Source organism: Hippoglossus hippoglossus, chromosome 11 (assembly GCF_009819705.1).
Source record: "Hippoglossus hippoglossus isolate fHipHip1 chromosome 11, fHipHip1.pri, whole genome shotgun sequence".
Classification (NCBI taxonomy): domain Eukaryota; kingdom Metazoa; phylum Chordata; class Actinopteri; order Pleuronectiformes; family Pleuronectidae; genus Hippoglossus; species Hippoglossus hippoglossus.
This window is the reverse complement of record NC_047161.1, coordinates 9,831,810-9,849,347: the sequence shown is the minus strand read 5'-3', so window position 1 is coordinate 9,849,347 and position 17,538 is coordinate 9,831,810. Positions and strand designations below refer to the sequence as shown.

At 42.8% G+C, this 17,538-nt stretch overlaps 2 protein-coding genes across 4 annotated transcripts in view; one reads left to right on the top strand and one right to left on the bottom strand.

The window, feature by feature from the left end:
* Positions 1-8,854, bottom strand: part of fam91a1 (family with sequence similarity 91 member A1) — a 23,580-nt gene extending 14,726 nt beyond the window's left edge. The window contains exons 1-7 of the mRNA XM_034599466.1: positions 8,479-8,854; positions 6,620-6,704; positions 5,604-5,755; positions 4,048-4,105; positions 1,167-1,234; positions 710-823; positions 86-176 (exon numbers count right to left, since the gene is read on the bottom strand). Of these exons, the coding sequence (XP_034455357.1) occupies positions 86-176; positions 710-823; positions 1,167-1,234; positions 4,048-4,105; positions 5,604-5,755; positions 6,620-6,704; positions 8,479-8,550 (640 nt within the window). The 5' untranslated portion in view covers positions 8,551-8,854. The remainder of the gene's footprint in view (positions 1-85; positions 177-709; positions 824-1,166; positions 1,235-4,047; positions 4,106-5,603; positions 5,756-6,619; positions 6,705-8,478) is intronic.
* Positions 8,038-17,538, top strand: klhl38a (kelch-like family member 38a). 3 transcript variants are annotated; one of them, XM_034599482.1, is made up of 4 exons: positions 8,038-8,351; positions 13,376-14,732; positions 15,201-15,306; positions 15,775-17,538. In XM_034599482.1, exons 1-4 carry the CDS (start codon positions 8,053-8,055, stop codon positions 16,062-16,064), a joined length of 2,052 nt encoding a protein of 683 aa, XP_034455373.1. In that variant the 5' UTR covers positions 8,038-8,052; the 3' UTR covers positions 16,065-17,538. The 3 variants fall into 3 exon arrangements, with proteins under 3 accessions (XP_034455373.1, XP_034455375.1, XP_034455374.1); XM_034599484.1 differs by lacking the exon at positions 8,038-8,351 and adding an exon at positions 11,158-11,293; XM_034599483.1 differs by lacking the exon at positions 8,038-8,351 and adding an exon at positions 11,167-11,593.

Below are 17,538 nucleotides of genomic sequence, written 5' to 3'. Positions count from 1 at the left end.
TATTAGCATAATAAGCAACAAATTTAGTCATTTATCATATCGTTGTGGCCAGTGTATGTCGTACCAACATGTGACAGACACTCACTTAACACTACGTTGAACTCCATCGACCCAGCCAGCTGAGGACCAGCATCTATCATCTTATCGATTGCTTTCTTCTCTGATGGAGAACAGATCTGTAATAAAAATGCACAATAAAGACACAACGTCAGAGTAGGCCTGCAAACGTGGGCTCGTTTCCACGGAGGTCAACAATCTCCTCCAGTGAATGAAGGACAGATTTGCATATGGTAACTGTGAACTATTTTGAATATACATTTTTTTCTTATGGAAGAACTGATGGGAACGTGACAGGTATGTATTTGCATTCAAGTCTCCACATGCAGCAGGAGGATCATGGGATGAAGAGTTGGTGGATAACAGGTTAGAAATCACCAGCACACTCATTCTCTCATTTAATTTATAGATCAGCTACACATGTATTGCGCATAATGTAAAAGGGGAGCGAGACTAGAAATAAAATGTTTCCTAAGTGGCTTGGCCATTAAAATAATTAAACAGCTACACTTGAATAAATCTGACACATCACAAAGATTCATATTGTTATCGCTCCTCTCACCAAACAGGTATATTACAAATCCCAAATTTTTACCTACAAATAAAACATCCAAACACATGTCAAAATAAACCAATACTGTTTTTAACTCACCCTGATATCATCCTCGGTGATGTAGCCTGTCTGTGCAACCCACCACGGCTCCACAGAGATCTCTACTGGTTTGGCTGGTAAGAGGTCCCGTGCCGATTTCCTGCGGAAGAATTTCTGAGAAAAAAAAGACAACAAGTATTGTTATTTTGTTTACATCGAGAATCATGAAATAAAAGCCTTAACTGTGAACCTGAACACTGACAAACCTTTAAAATAGCTTGAGCTTGAACATGCTTAATATCACAATGATTATGGTATGATTCCTACATTGAGTACTGCGGTGAAGTTTGTTGCTATAAAACTACTGGATTTATCATATACAACATTTTACACTACATGAACAATGTCTATAATGTAAGAAGAGACATGAAATATATATGTCTAATGTTGGAGGTTTGCTTTCTTTAAATGATACAATTATTTGTAATTTATGTCTGTTTTAGAAAAAGTGTCTTACTTTGGATGACCTGCACTGGTTCATCAGGTCAATGTACTGGTTTCTCCCGATGCCAAGCAGCCGCAGACCTGTGCGACAACGGTAAAATCAGTAACTGTGTAAGTCAGTAAAACTCAAACTTCATGCCTCAGTAACTGAATGTGAAGCTTGTAATGGCTGCACATTCACCCTCCAGCAAATAAATCTGGCTGCAGTGCAGCTACAAAAGTGTCTGAGGCCTTTTTCAATTAAAGCCTCTGAGGATTTACAAAAGAAAAAAAAAGTGGGAGAGAAAATTACAAGCAGAAGCAAAGTTTCGTTTTTCTGGATATTTCCAACTTTATTTTGAAGTTATATCAGCCAACGAAGCGGTAACAGTGACTCATCCAAATTCTGCAGCCAGAACACAAATACCTGCACATCTTCTCTGGGACAATGCCCTGACACACGCGCACGTAAGCAACACTAATCTATTCACCAACACACACACATACACACAACCAATGATCTCTTATAATCAGAGTGTGTGCATGCATATGAATCTGAGGAAATGCTGGGCCATAGTTTAAGTTTTACAGTCTGTATGTGAATCCCACCTTGTCACCTCCTCCTGCCTGTGCTACACGGACCAGAAGGGGGCAGAGCAAAATGTGCTGGGACGGCTGCCAGTGCAAGCTGGTACCAGTAAGGGATGTTCTCATTTCAGCCTCCTAACACAGCAGAATCTTACATGCGTATCCTGCTGTTTCACCGAGACACAGACACAACACAACACACAAACATCCGCCCACGCAACACACTCTCACACACTGCTTCGCTGACTCTCTATCCGCCCACTTCTGCATGACACACTTCCAAAGCTCCTCCAGGGAGATTAGAGGAGAGAGGCTCCTCTGAGCGCAGGCTCCGACAGCCCGCTGACAGCCTTCTGTCTCTGCAGCATGAAGGTCCTGCACTGCCAGGACGCAGACACTCAGAGACCAGCGCCAAACCCTGTTTCACTTGACAGTAGAAAAATCCAACAATGGTACAGTTGCCCTCATCTTGACCTACAGTTTGGACGCCATCTTATATCTATGGTTTCAAATACAAAAACTCCTCTTAATGCAGTTTCTATCTCCTCTGTCATGTTTCTCTCTGTGGCTGCAGCAACAACAGGTCTGTTTTCTGAGTGATGCACTGCCAGGCCAACCACAGGTCACAGATCGTATCCTGCTACTGTAGCATGGTAAATGCAAACGTCAGTCAGTGCTGAGATGAATCAAACTGACGGTCAAAGTCAGACTAAAATGCCCCGGCTGGATTTGAAAGTGGAGATATACATCGGAGCCAATGACCAGGATGAGCTCACTCTCCTTGGCTGCTACAGACCCTCCGTAGGGAGCAGTACAGTTTCAGTGTGAGTCAAGGCCACGCAGCCTCTTTGAGTTTGTCACTAAGACGGGTGAAGAGGCAGCTGAGCATAAGTGAAATATGCCAAATGGATTCCAACAGTCTACCTTTCCGTCAGCGTCAGACTGTGTGTAGTTTGGAATAGGAATGAATGTGCTGCAGACAAATGACTGATGGTGAAGTGGCGGTGCCGTACATAGGGAAATAATGGTGGAAATATTCTTTGCCTGGGAGGCTTATTCCTTTTTTCAGAGGATTTCTCTGTAGTCTTTCAACCAAATCCTGAAAGCCTGTGGGTCAGGGTGGAAGTGTGGCTGAGGATGTGTTTTCTTGTGAGATAACAAAGTTAAAATAGTCCTGACGTCACAGTTTCTGTATTTGAGCTGCGTGCATTTCTCAGTGGGTTGAGGTCTTTGATATTTTCACAGCAGCACCTACAATATGGGGTATTTAATTCGGTTTTGGAATGATTTCCGAAAAACACAGATCCTCATTGATGCGGTAACACATCAGAAAAGTGACAGCTTTGTTGTCTGAGAAGCGATTTGGATTTGGTATGAAATGGGCTTCATATCAACTCATTCAAAAACCACTTGGCTTGGCTCTGTTTTGGTAATGGAAATGATTTATGTATATTAGGTATGCTAGCCAGGAGATATGAATAACGTGAATGTCATGGAACAACAAAACCCTTGTGTGATTTGTTTGTTATCTAAGTGAAGTTAAAAAAGAAACTTGAATAATTAAAAACAAAACCACCAAAAGAAAAACACTTGAAAGCTCATCTGCATCTGTCAAAAAAGGTATAAAAAAAACAAACAAAATATGCTACACCTGCCAAAAAGCTGGCATCCAGGTGCCAATCGCCCATTTTCTTAAAAAACATTTTGATGAGCTACAATTATCTTTTAAATGTTCTGTGGTAGAAAAACTGTTTTACAAAATTAGGAAAAAATAAATAAATAAGATAAGCTAATTAATTCACCAATTATTTTTCCAATTAATGCCAAGTACAATTTCCTAAAGGTGACGTCAACAAATGTTTTCCAGGCCATTTAGTTTGCAATGACATAAAACGGAAACAAAAACATTGAGAAGTTGAAACTAACAAATGTTTACCAGGAAAAAATGACTTCACTGATTAAAAAAAATATTTACCCATTAATTTTCTGTTACTTTATTGTTTCAGCTCTGGATTATAAGGGCCAGGGCGGAGGAAGTCATAATCACAGTCTGAATAATACAGCAGAGACAAATAAATAATGAAGATATTTAAAGTTTTAAGTGCCTCTCGATTGACCCTGATTCAAACTGTTTGCATATTTTCATATAGTGACTTCTCTGTCACCTTGAACACTGACACCCTTTAAAACATGTGGAGTATGTGGAAAACAGACCAGAGACACAGAGGCAGTTTAGAGTGGGAGGTAAACAGAGTCCCAGTAAAGCAATTTCAACAGTTAAGGGGGAGGGGGAGGGAAAACTGACAAAATAAGGTGGAGAAACTCACAGTCTGCGGCAGTGAAGTTGGGCAAGGAGTCGTAACTCTTCTCACTGTTCATAATATCCTGGAGGTGCAAAAGAAAAAGAAAGGAGACAAGGAAGAGAAGAATTAAACTCATTTTCTCCTCTCCCCTTTCTATGTCCCCTGCCTCTGATTAATAACAGGATTAGCAGATCAGCGCTGCCATACTAATTTCTGCTCCCCGTTTTCATTAAGTGCTTAAGATGGATTATAAGAATATGACATAGCCCTTGGCAATGCGGTGGCCACAGTTACAGCTCAGTCAAGTTGAGCAGCATGAACAGGAAAGTGGGTGAATCGAAAGTGAGCTGAAGACTGAATATTTTATCTTTATTTGTTTGTGAGCAACGACATTGAGCACGGAGCATATTGGTAACATCTGTTCTTATGAAGTGGGAAGTATAGGCAGTAAATGTGGAACAATCGATGGTGGAAACTAGAATCTGCAAACACACAGTATGTGTTAGAGCCCGACCAATATATGGGGGGTTCAGGAGGTCATCCACTAACCAGGTCGGTGGTTCAATCCCCGGCTTACTAAAAGTAAAAGAACAAATGACTAAATTCCAGGTGAATTCCTGTGAACATGTCGGCTCAGTCTTTCTAATGTAATTGAACAATTCAGACGTCAAGGAGAACCCAGCGGCTCCCAGTCCCCGGCACTGGTTCTCTGCGGGGCCGAGGGGGACTGAGCTTCATCAGTGAGAGTGAGTCGTCACAAAGGCAAAGATTATTTGCTCTGGATGTGTTTGACCTGGGATCATAATTGTGTGTCTCCCTGAGCTGGTACATGAATCATCAATAGACGCTGACTGACACCTAGTGCCTGACTCATGCCAAGACTATGAACATGGGAAAATTCTGCTTTAAACACTGACACTATGGCTCGGTGTTGTGAGCCATATTACAACATTTCCTTTAAGACTTTAATTTGAATTGCATGAATCACTCAGGCAAACAGGTGATAAAGACAAGTTCTTCTCTATACATACAGACTATACAATGGTATAGGTGATGGTACAGCTACACAAAAATTATACCTTTTCGTAAATCTATTGAGGAATGGAATATAATGTGGTAGGTTTCCATTGTTGATTTAACAAAGAATACATCGCACATACAAGCACAGAGCTGTAAAAAGCTCACATCCTTCTTATTATAATAGTTTCTTGGATTCCCTGTTTTGCCTGAAACACTTCCATCAGGTGTTTCCAGGGATTTAAAAAACTAAAGACATTGTTCGATTTAAATTAAGAGAGACTGGATGTTTCCAAACCAATTAAATCTCTGCTGCTACACAAAATCTACCCCTGCTCTGTTCCTTTGAGTAGATTCGGCTCATTGTTCTGACAGCGCAGATGTAATTGTGAAAATCACCAGTGTTATTGTCAGACGAAATGAATTAGCGAGGGTTTTCACACACTGTGTACATGACGACAGATGTTCAGGTGTGTGACAACCTGCTCACTGAGGCTACGATAACACAAAGCACGTGAAATGTCCCCCCGGTTCTGCTCTGCAATGCAGCATGAGCTCCTTACCTCCATGATTCCTATGTAATATGAGAACGGAGTGACTCGCAGCCCTTTGACCATGATGTCAGACAGGTGGTACGGGTACAGCATCAGGTGGTCCCGGCTGTACTTCAGGAGCTCCTCGTAGTACTTGCGCTCATCCTTCCTCACGTGGCGCACTGATCATGAAATACACACAATTGTCAGTGTCACAGCCAGAGCTCAGTGTTCGTACAGGAACACACATCTATACCAGATCAATTCGGGTTAAGACAGGAATATTGATCCGGAGCAAGCTCCAGAAAGTCACACAAAAACAATAACACAATTGATTGGATGAAGTGGATATTATTGCATATCTATTTAGAGACTATAACACATGTATTCAAGGATTTAAGTGGTAATATAACCATTCCCTCAATTATTGAAGACAAGTATGGTTAAGGATGTTGTCAGTCAATTTAATTTGCAACAGCAACTAGTGAGGCAAGAGTTAAAGGTTCAGTGTGTAGAATTTAGTGACATCTAGTGGTGAAGTTGTATGTTGCAGCTGAATACCCCTCACCTCTCCCTCCCCTTACAAGAGAGAGAACCTGTGGTAGCCTTCAGTTTTCATTAAGCTCAAAAGGTGTTTGGTTTGTCCAGTTTGGAATACTGTAAAAAACATGGCTGCCTCCATAGAGAGGACCCGCTCCCGATGTAAATATAAAGTATTTAAATATAAAGGGCCCATTCTAGGGTAAAGGAAACAACAGTTTGTACAATTTAGATGAAACACACTACGGGAAACACCTATAGGATTATTTCATATTCACTTTTTGCCAATAGATCCCTTTCACCTAAATCTTACACACTGAACCTTTAAGCACTGATGAATGTACCTGATAAAATGTGTCTGTTTACAAGTTGACCTGGTCAAATGCAGTGAAACATTTAACATCAAGCCACTAAAATTCAGAAGGATTTGTTTGATCTCACACCCAACCATTGCATGTCATACAATAGAATAGGTTTGGCCCTGTTGTGATGTCACACTTGCTTACCTAGGTTATTGCGGAATCGCAGCTGGTTGCGGATGCTGTACAGCAGCACATGCTTCTCATACTCGCGCTGAGAGTTCCCCAAACTCTGCAGAGGAAACACAGCAACACAGGTGACTGGATTATTCTGCTAGGACACAATTAAAGAGAGAAAACAAGCTACTGGGCCCTTTTACCTCCCAGTGTCTGTAATGTGAACAGATTATTTATTCAAGAATATGACCAGGTCCAGATAATGTGATTCATTACATCAATGTCAAAACAAGCAACAAACACATAACTGTTTTTAACACGTTTTTTAACTCCCTTTAATATCCATATCAGCCTCCAAAAATCCATATTGGTCGAGCTCAGCCAAAAGCAAGATTTTGTCACAGGAACACAAGACACAAAACTGGCCCCTTCTTAGGTTTCTGGCTGTGTCAGTTGATATTATGCTTTAGCAGTGAATGCTTCCAAACTGATTGTATAAGGATGCACCATTCTGATAGGCTGGACTTTAGCAAATCAGGTGTCAGCCATGACATGACTGATTCACACAGTTTATTTATGCACAATCACTGATCTACACAAACTAATTAGTTCATATGTTTTGATATATTTGTGACTGTAATTACTAAGGTTAATGTTTTAATCAATCAAATTAACCAAGCAGCTAAAAACAAAGACACATACAGTCTTTAGTGCCGCAACAATCCGTGGCCTCATTATATCCACACAGTGAGGTGAGGTGTACAGATTGTAACACTGAAATAATCTGTATCTGGAGAGAAAAACTTGGCAACATGGTGCATTCCCTTAAAATTGGAAATCACATTAGCAAAAACCAGCTGACACACAGTAATCCTGGAAGTGTCAACTTGGCTACTTTTTGAGGGTTTGGTAATCCAGCTGTGGTGAGGACACAGATCTACTATGTGTACACACCTCCTCTTCACCACATGATGGTATGACGGCACAAGGTTTCACACAGGAGACAAGGGATCTATGCAGACTGCTATTAGCAAATCATGCTTCCCATTCATCCACATTGCAAAACAAAAGCGCGCACACACACACACACACACACACACACACACACACACACACACACACACACACACACACAGAGGAGTGATTGCATTATGTGCATGTGACATCCACGTGCTGAAATATGTGGTGCCAGCTCCCCCCAAAAAAATGGACATTCACAATCTTTAATGTTGTCATCCTGATTGTCAAAACTTACAATGTTGTCATAGTGATTGTCTATACTGTGAATATTGTCATCTTGATTGTACATGTTGTAAACATGTTGTCACCCTTATTGTTAATACTGAAAAAGTGTCATCCTGATTGTCTACACTGTAAATATTGTTGTCATAATTATCCGTACAGTAAATGTTGTCACCCTGATTATTCAAATTGTTAAAATCTGATTTGCAGCTCTGTTGTGTATGTGGGTCCTGGAGGAGGGATCCCTCCTCTGTGGCTCCAGGGATCCGCTGAATGGATTCTTCCAAATGTTCCCCCATGAAGGGTTATTTCTCCTAGAGGAGATTCCAGCTCCAGATCCGCCTGCAGCGATTCACTTTGTTAAAGAATATAAATCACATTGCTGGACCTGTGGTGTGACGTCAGTGTGTGTGTTGCAGCCTGAGGGAAACAGTGATGGTCAGTTATGGCTCCGGCTGAGAAACCGCTGCAGAGGCAGGAGCGAGCGTCGTGTGACAGAGCACCGCGGTGACATTGACAGGTTCACACACATATATACACACACACACACACACACACACACACACATACACTGACACTGACACACGCACACACGCACGCACACACGCACACACACCGGACCCCCCGTCCCCGTTAAAGCCCGGTACCTGTTTGACGTTAGCTGGGAGCTTGGTCCACGGGTAGTTCTGCCTGATGTGGAATTCCACGTCCGTGTTCATCGCTAGCTAGCTAGCAGGCTACGAGCAGCGGTCCCGGAGACGAACACACACGCGCTCCCGGGCGGGTCCACGGTGACTTTATGTCCGCTCCCTGACACCCGACGAGCGAGAGAAGCGAGCCCCCGGTGCGAGGACGAGACGGTTTCTCCGGGGGTTATTTGTTTCTCCTCCACAATAAAAACGGTCACTTCCTTGTTGTATTTTCGAACAAGCCGTTCGTCACGCTCGTGGCCACAGCCGTCACTTCCGGCCGAGGCGTGACAGTGGATGTGAATGGAGCTCGTGATGGAGGAGAGGTGATTGGTCATCGGAGCCGATCAGCGTCGTGATCGATAATATGAAAAATCAATGAGCCTGTGTTTGTTATTATGGTTGTGACGTCATTCATTGCCTCAAGTCAGGTGGTCATGGGCGGATTAACCCTCTGAGGGGCCCAGGGGGGAAAGTGAGCAACTGGGCCCCCACTGGCCCCCACCCAGTGTTGTGCCAGTTCACACTTAAAAATAACTAGTTCACGTTCATGGTTAATTTTTTTAAATTTTTAATTAAGTGCACAGTTCGAAAAATGAACTAGTTCCCGTTTATTTGTTACGTTTTTTATTGGGATGGTTGTGATTTAGATGACAAACTTACGATGATTTATTTAGTTAGTGAAATTTGTTTTATATGACAGTAACTCAACATTTTGGGGTTTTTGAGTTTAGTTCAGACAAACCAAAGCAATTTGAGTATGTCAACTTGGTGGTGATCATCATCAATCTAATAATGTATTAAAATAATAATTATTAGAAGTATTGATAGTGAAAATAATCACTGGCTGCAGTCTTATAGTGTGTCTATGATGGAGTGATACCACCTTTCTTCAGGTTTTCTGTGTTTTAATGACTTTGCACTGACTTTGTGTTGGATTATTTTTATTCTTTAAAAAGGCAAAGGCCACAGCAGCGCAAATCTAGGTCTTAAAAGTATGACATCGGGACCTTCTGGGTACGGACCTATAGGGACCCACTTTAACATCCTTACTTAAATTGTTCTAAAGTTGTATTCTAGAACAACCTTTCAATCATCTTTATTTCTTCACCTACCAAAAAAACATTTAAAACATGAGAGCATAAAACATACTCACAAAATAACCCTAACCCTAACATATAAAAAGTGCTGAATCATTCACACTTTTTTCGGCCTGAGCTCCGTCATCTTCAAATTTATTGCCCCAGAGGGAAATTTGTTTTGCAGCCAGGCAAAAAAACAAAGACTCACAGGAAACACAGGCACAAAGACTTTTTTCTTGGAAACTGCTCTTTGTCAGGTTTTCAGCTTCTTCCCTGCAGGAGTCTGCAATGCGCACGATGACCTACGAGCAGGAAGCCGTCACTTGCTGACTGGAAACAGAGTTTAGGGTTTCACTGTGTGACAAAGTCCACCAAAGCTGCTTATCCTCACATGTCATGATGTCTGGGTTGCTGACAGCTCATCTTCCGCTAGATACTGTGTGTCATTCAATCTGTCCACATGTAACTCTGGTTTCTCGTCATACGCCACTAAACAAACCCGACAATAATTCATCTCAGCACCTCAGGAGCAGCAGCGGGTGCAAGAGAGGGAGAGAGGCTGCAGATGTTCTCTCTTTGTGAGATTCAATTTATAAATTTGAGATATGAACCATGAGGAAAAATAGTCCTTAACAATTCAGAACTATATCTCTCTGGAATTTATCGGTGGAAACTAAAATATATATTTTATAACTTTTTTTCTCCTAAAACTGTTGGATTTAAGAGGCCTGAAGAGGTGAAGGTAACAAGTATTAACAACAAAGGAAACGTAAAAATAAAAATAGAACTTAGGGAACATAAAGCTGTTAAACATCCTTATTTTTTATCTTTGAATAAATCATAAACAAATTATAAAACAAGAGTTTTAATTTGTTCCCAACAGAAAGCCACTTGTCTCAAGACTTTTAGTATCTTGAGACAAGAAAGAAGACATACATCCTCATTTATAACGAAGGAAATAACAAACTTTTGGCTTCAAAATACTTAGCATTAACCAAATCACAGTACTCACATTAACATTAGAAACATTAATATGACAAATATGTTAAAGGTCACAAGCTAAATTAACTTAATAAGACATTTCTGCAGTGATTATTATTGTTTGCTTTTAAAGTGTTGCCTTTAATTTTTTTACTTGTAAAGCACCTTGTGACTGTGTTTTGAAAAGTGCTACATAAATGAAGTTTATTATAAAGTTTTATTCTATATCAGTCCTCAATGCCGTATTGTGTCACTTTTGACTGGGCGGTATTTCCTCTAACTCTAACAATAAAATATAGACAATGAGACAATGTTCTAGGACAAACAGTAAATCTCCACTACAGGATTCAGGGGAGTGGGTGACACACACAATGCCCCTGAAGACCTGGCACCTCACACAGGTGACTGGCAGCAGTAAAGCAGCAGCACACCTTGAGGTAAACTGAGCCCAGATCTTACAGCTGTTTCTCCTGATCAAGCTGCTCCATCAGCGCTGCTCTATATTTACCCTCATCTTGTGTTACACACATGAGGGATGGGAGGAGGCAGCTTATAGGCAGCACAGGGAGATGGACAAGGGTTAGCAGCTCAGGGACACTTTGATTAAACCCCAGCCTGGGTGGGCCCGATGGTTAACTCAGGACCCCTTGATGACTCTCCCTCCCCTGGCTATTATAAACCCTCCCTCCGCCGGACCCTGGCAGAAGCTGGTAAGCCGGCAACTGGGTACCAAACAGCTCTGTGTCACATGAGAGGCCTGGCTGGAGTCACAGTGGCCCAGGATACTATTCTTAGCTGCAGGAATGTACACAGTGGCCTCATGGCGAGCGCCGCAGCTCCTCACTGCAGAGCCTCGTCGTTTCTGTGTGTCGTGCTCCTTCTCGCTCCCGGAGAACACGACCCACTCTCTCTTTCTGAACTATGTTTTTTATTGTGTGCTCGGAGATGATTCTTTTTCAGACCACACTGACAAGATATCTTGGATATTGTTGACTTTCTGAGGGCGGGAGGTAAGGATTCACCCAGGCACAGATGTTGCTGATGGGCTGACAGCAGCTTCACCAGGGAGAGATTTGACTCCAATTTGGAGTTTGACACAAATCTTATTTCATTGAAAATAGGCAACAACAGTAAATGATCACAAACAAATATGTTATAAGAATAAATATATAAATCTGTACTTTTAAATTAGACACTTCTACTGTAACATGACTGGAAGGAGTCTGTGCCACATGTTGATACTTAATAATAATATAAATAATAATAATGATTATAATAATAATTGGATTTTGTGATGATCAATTAATAAATCAGACTATTTTTCGGACACATATTATCGTGATACTTTTGAAATAAAGGAAAAACTGTTATTAAAAGTATTTTGAAAAAGTAAAAATTGGTAGAATTCTACCTGAATAATGTACAATAACATTATTGATAATTTTACTTATGGTAACTTGTAAATTCAGATGCAGTTTATTAAAATGAGCCCTCAGTCTCCACCTGTAGTTCTTTCAAAGCTCTGAGAGAAAACTGCTGGTGGAAAAATGTCACTCACAGCCTCTGGCATTTCATTGTATACAATAACGATTAGTGGTCCAAATATATCAGACAGGCCAGGCCCGTAAGTGGGGGTAAACCAGTAGCTGTCCTGGGAGTGATTAGAAGACTAAGTGTTGCTAATAGCCCAATGAAATTTCTGCTATTTTAACAGCAGGGTCGTCACAAACCCGACAACCAGGGAGAGACGGACTGAGAGGAGGGGGTAGGGTTAATCAAAAAGAAAACACTACAAATAGAAAATAACATAGAAAGCTCCAGAAATATAAGTGATGGAAGAACAAATACAGATGAGTGTGTTGATGCAGCCCTGATAGTGTTTTGCAGTAATGAGCAGCTTCATAACACGAGATCTGGCTTACTTGGATGCATCAGTGTAAATTAGAAGGTGTTTGAAATAGAAACGTGTGAGTCAGTAATTCACATTAAGAGCAGCTGCCCGGCAGGAGCAAATAAATAAATGTGTTTACCATCCCAGGGATCCACATGGTTAGTATGAGGAGCCAGATAAAAGTCACACGAAACAAATAGACCAAATAGTTCCACAGTGTATGTTGACATCCATTTTTTAATAGCTTACAAATTAAACTGGTAAACAGCACATGACTTACTTTAATCAACTTGAACATAAAGCCCTTCAGGACACAGGCACAGGTCAATAAGATGTGTGAGGGCTTTGGTATGTGCAGCTGTAGCAGCATTAAATAAGAACATGAGCCGGCCACTAACCCAGCTATTTACTGCATGTCAGTGTTTCACATTAATGAGATGTCCTTGTTTGTTACTGTTGTTATTGTGTAAGGATGGACGTGGTTTGTCAGGGAGAACGTGAACGTGCAGAGCTGTCAAACTGAATTTCCCCTATCTGGAACAATAAACTGACTAATTAACTAACTTTAATAATATAGTAATTCACTATAATCATTTCTTCATTACTTGAGAGCATAACCCATTATACACAGTTTGAAATAACAGAGGCATACCTGTATTGATGAAACACAAGATGTGTCATGCCAGGTTTACAAGCAAAGTAGCATTTTAGTAGATTTGCCATTTGATAGATAGATAGATAGACAGACAGACAGACAGATAGATAGATAGATAGATAGATAGATAGATAGATAGATAGATAGATAGATAGATAGATAGATAGATAGATAGATAGATAGATAGATCCTTATCAACCAACAACCATTTTTTTTAACCATTCTAACTTTTTCCTCTGTCCACAGAATGGCCTGTGGACCATGTGAAGTTTTCGCTTTCAAAGACTCAGAGCTTCCCTCCAACCTCCTCGTCCAGCTCAACATCCTGCGGCAGGAGCGCATCCTGACCGACGTCCTGCTCTGCACCGAGCATCAGGAGATCCCCTGCCACAGGAACGTCCTGGTGTCCAGCAGCCCGTACTTCCGCGCCATGTTCTGCAGCAACTTCCTGGAGAGCAGCCAGGCCCGGGTGAACCTGAAGGGAATCTCCTCGAGCGTCATCAGTGGCATCGTGGACTACGTCTACACGGGCTGCATCTCCATCACGATGGAGATTGTGCTGCCGCTCATGCAGGCAGCATCCATGCTTCACTACGGAGGTCTCTTTGAGGCCTGCTCACTGTTTCTCCAGGGGCAGCTGAGTCCAGAGAACTGTCTGAGCATGATCCGCCTCTCTGAGATCCTCCACTGTGAGAGCTTGAGGGAGAGGGCCAAGGAGATGGCCGTGAGGTGCTTCTCTGACGTTGCTGCCACAGAGGACTTCTGCGAGCTGTCTCTCCCTGAGCTCATGTGTTACCTGGAAGATGACCGTCTTTGTGCCGAGGAGGAGCAGGTGTTTGAGACCCTGCTGGCGTGGATCCACCATGACCCGTTCTCACGACGCGGCGCGATCCACGACCTCTTCAAGAAGGTCCGTCTTCGCTACATCCATCCAACGTACCTCTTCCAGTTCATAGCCAATGACCCCCTGGTGCAGTCGTCCACGCTGTGCACCGAGATCATCGACTCGGTGCGTCGCCTGATGCTTACAGTCAGCACTAAGTGTAGCCGTGAGCTCAAGCCGCTGTGGACCACACCTCGACGCTACACCTGCAGAGAAACACTGGTGGTGGTTGGAGGACGCAAGAACAACGAGCAAACCTCACGTGAAGCACTGCTGTACGACGAGAGGACCCATCGTTGGCAGTGGTTGGCCAAGCTCCCTCTGCGGCTCTACAGAGCTGCATACGTGTGCATCCACAGCATCCTCTATGTGCTCGGCGGCCTGAGCCTGTGCATGCCGTCGGGCGACAGCTCGGTCAGCGCCACAGTTTACACACTCTCCCTCAAGACAAACCAATGGAGGACTGCCGAGCCCATGTCAGAGCCACGGTACGCCCACCAGAGTGTGTCCTATCAGCACTTTATTTTTGTGTTGGGAGGCATCGGGGTAGACAAGCGGATCTCTCAGTCGGTGGAGAGGTATAACAGTATGTTTAACCAGTGGGAGGCGATGGCGCCGATGCCCACAGCCGTGCTGCATCCGGCCGTTGCAGCCAGTGATCAGAGGATCTATGTCTTTGGAGGGGAGGACGCCATGCAGAACCCAGTCAGGCTGATTCAGGTAGATAAGAGCAATGGATCAACACTCAAGTGCCAGGGATCGTTGCAATACAAATTCAGACATGGCCTACATAATTTAATTGTCAGTATATCTGCAGTTATTTAAAGGGATAGTTCACCGAAAAAAGAAAATTCACTCATTATCTACTCACCCCTTGGGCTTACGGACCCTCGGATGACATCACAGGAGCAGTATGGAGTTATTTTATGTTTATTTCTGTTGTTTTTTTGCATTTAAAGAATTGGTTGCCATTTATATCAATTGTATTGGATTTGGCTGCAACTCTGTTTACCTCTGAAACTCCAAAAGTGTTTTGTGGACTCAAACACTTCACCCACCCTTCCATCGGCATAGTGGAGAGTGGATAATGAGAGAATTTTCATTTACTATCCCTTTAAGTTCTTAAAAGTCAGCACATGTAGAATGTAGAATGTAGAATGAGTGTTAATTTTTGTCGTCTGTCAAAAGGTTTATCACATCGCTCGCAATTTGTGGTCGAGGCTGGAGACGAGGACGGTGAAAAACGTCTGTGCCCCAGCTGCTGTCATAGAGGACAGGATCTACATCATAGGAGGTGAGTTCAGACTTAATAAGTTGTTGTCCCCAGTGTTTACAAAGTGAAAGGCCAGATATTATATTACTTACTTTAGGGCTGTTGGAGAAGCAAGAGCTCGGAGAAAAAAACATGTTTTATTTCCTAATTCCCCGACATGGGACACCTGAACTCCTCACAACCAAAGTGGCACATCTTCCCTCATATCACTTACCAATGTTTAACAACACTCGAATTACATGCACTATTTCCAGGACTATTTTCAGCTTTGTTCTGATACACATTTGTTGTCTTGTGAGTATTTCCCCACAGTGTAATCAGGGTTGACTGATATTAACAGCAGTGCCCATATTAATTGCGCTGATGACACTCCGATGTTGTGTGTTTGATCGTTTTCAAACAACAGTGGCTCAGAGGAATATGCTACAACCAGGCAAACAGGCGTTGTAGGTTTAAACACCTGACCTCACCTGAAAATCTCATTTCCAGGGTACACCAGGCGAATGATCGCCTACGACACCAAAGCCAACAAGTTTGTCAAGTGCGAGAATCTGAAGGAGCGAAGGATGCACCACAGCGCGACCGTGATCAACAACAAGCTCTACGTCACCGGCGGACGCATCCTCAACGGCCAAGATGTCATCGAGGACTCAGACTGCTTCGAGTGTTACGACCCAAAGACGGACGTTTGGACGTCAAAAGGCTCTTTGCCGTACAAGCTGTTCGACCATGGCTCTCTGCCACTGGTCTGTGTATCCAACAGACCCAACCCACCATGACCTTTCATCCAATCTGCCACTTTTGGCAAAAATTGGCTACAAGTTCTCCACCTCCCTTTCGCCATGATTTATCGGCCTCTAGCTTCACAAATGGGAAAATCATTTTGTAACAGACTGCATTGTCTCACGCAGCTCAGTCTCTGCCACAGCTTAGCGGCACGTTAATCCAGGCTGACTTCACCATGTCAATCAAAGAAGAGCTCGGACCGACGTGCAGAGCCGTCACGTCTGAGGCACCTGGGGTGGAACCGAACCCCCGGAGATGACAAGCAGCACAACAAGCAGCTGCTCGGACACAAAATCCAAAAAGCTCTCTCCGCAGACGGCTGCACGCGTTTGATGCTAACTTAACGTGTTAATGTGTTTATTTCCCAGACGTTTACACACAGCAGAGGACTCGCAGCTGTTCTGCAAAAACTGTTCGTGCGTTAACTCAATATGTTTAAAATGTCCGATCAGACATTTGCACTTTGAAGAAAACACATTCCTCCATGACCCTCATGCTTCTAACAGGGTTAACATGACGATGATGAAGGGTGACAAGCTCCCATGGCAAAGTCCATCATGTTCGATCTTTATTGGTCTATATGGCTGACATGTTGCCAAGAAGAACAGTTTTATTGAAATGACATTATCCTGTTTTGTTGGTTTAATCCATGAAGCTGAGATCTATTCCTATTGCCCCCTAACAAAGCGTGTTCTGTGTTTTATTCTTCATCGCGTGTCGTTGTTACATGAAGAAAATGGCTTCTCAGGCAGCTCCGATGATGTGAGGAAATGTGACACTGCTATATTTGAATGTAAAGTGCCTGGTGGGTATGCAGTGACCTGCTACGCGCACTTATAACTGAAAAAGGGTTTTGGGGAGATCAGTGATCTGACATCAATCTTCCAATCGCCTGAGGAAACAACGAGACAACACAAGAAGATGCCAGATGTCCCAGAGGAAAGGAGAATTCAAAATAGCATCTCTTCTATGTCTTTCCTTTTCCTCCCTCGACATAACTGAGCTCCATTTAAGGATCAATATGAGATTTAGACTATTTTCTCATACGTCTTAAATTTAGCTCCTGAGAAATAACTTTCCTCTTGTCTCAGCCTGATCCTCAGTTCAGATCTTCAAATGCTCCCATTTCTGTCGCCCTCCGGGTTGGGAGAAACAGATCAGAATTGAGTAATACTCAGAAAAGAATGTATTTATTTCTCATGAGACAAAGAAAAGACAGTGAGCCAATGAGATTGTGAAGACATATTTTACCCAGGGGCGTTTCACAAAACCTGGGAGGCCGAACACAATTGTTGTTGTTGTGGAGAAACGTAATCAGTCGTTCTCGGGGGCCCCCTTCTCAGTTTGGGGGCCGAGGTAACTGCATGGCATCTGTACCCTGTTGAAACGCCCCTGGTCTTATCATCACTGCGTCTACTTCCTGTACCGTGACCCCAGGTGATGGTTTACATGGAAAACCTGTTGTCA

Bases quoted from the DNA above. Each gene is read 5' to 3' on its own strand.
- klhl38a (XM_034599482.1), top strand. From the start codon at position 8,053: ATGTGGGTCCTGGAGGAGGGATCCCTCCTCTGTGGCTCCAGGGATCCG. The intron at 14,733-15,200 runs GTAGATAAGAGC...GTCTGTCAAAAG, and splicing joins ACCCAGTCAGGCTGATTCAG to GTTTATCACATCGCTCGCAA. The intron at 15,307-15,774 runs GTGAGTTCAGAC...TCTCATTTCCAG, and splicing joins CAGGATCTACATCATAGGAG to GGTACACCAGGCGAATGATC.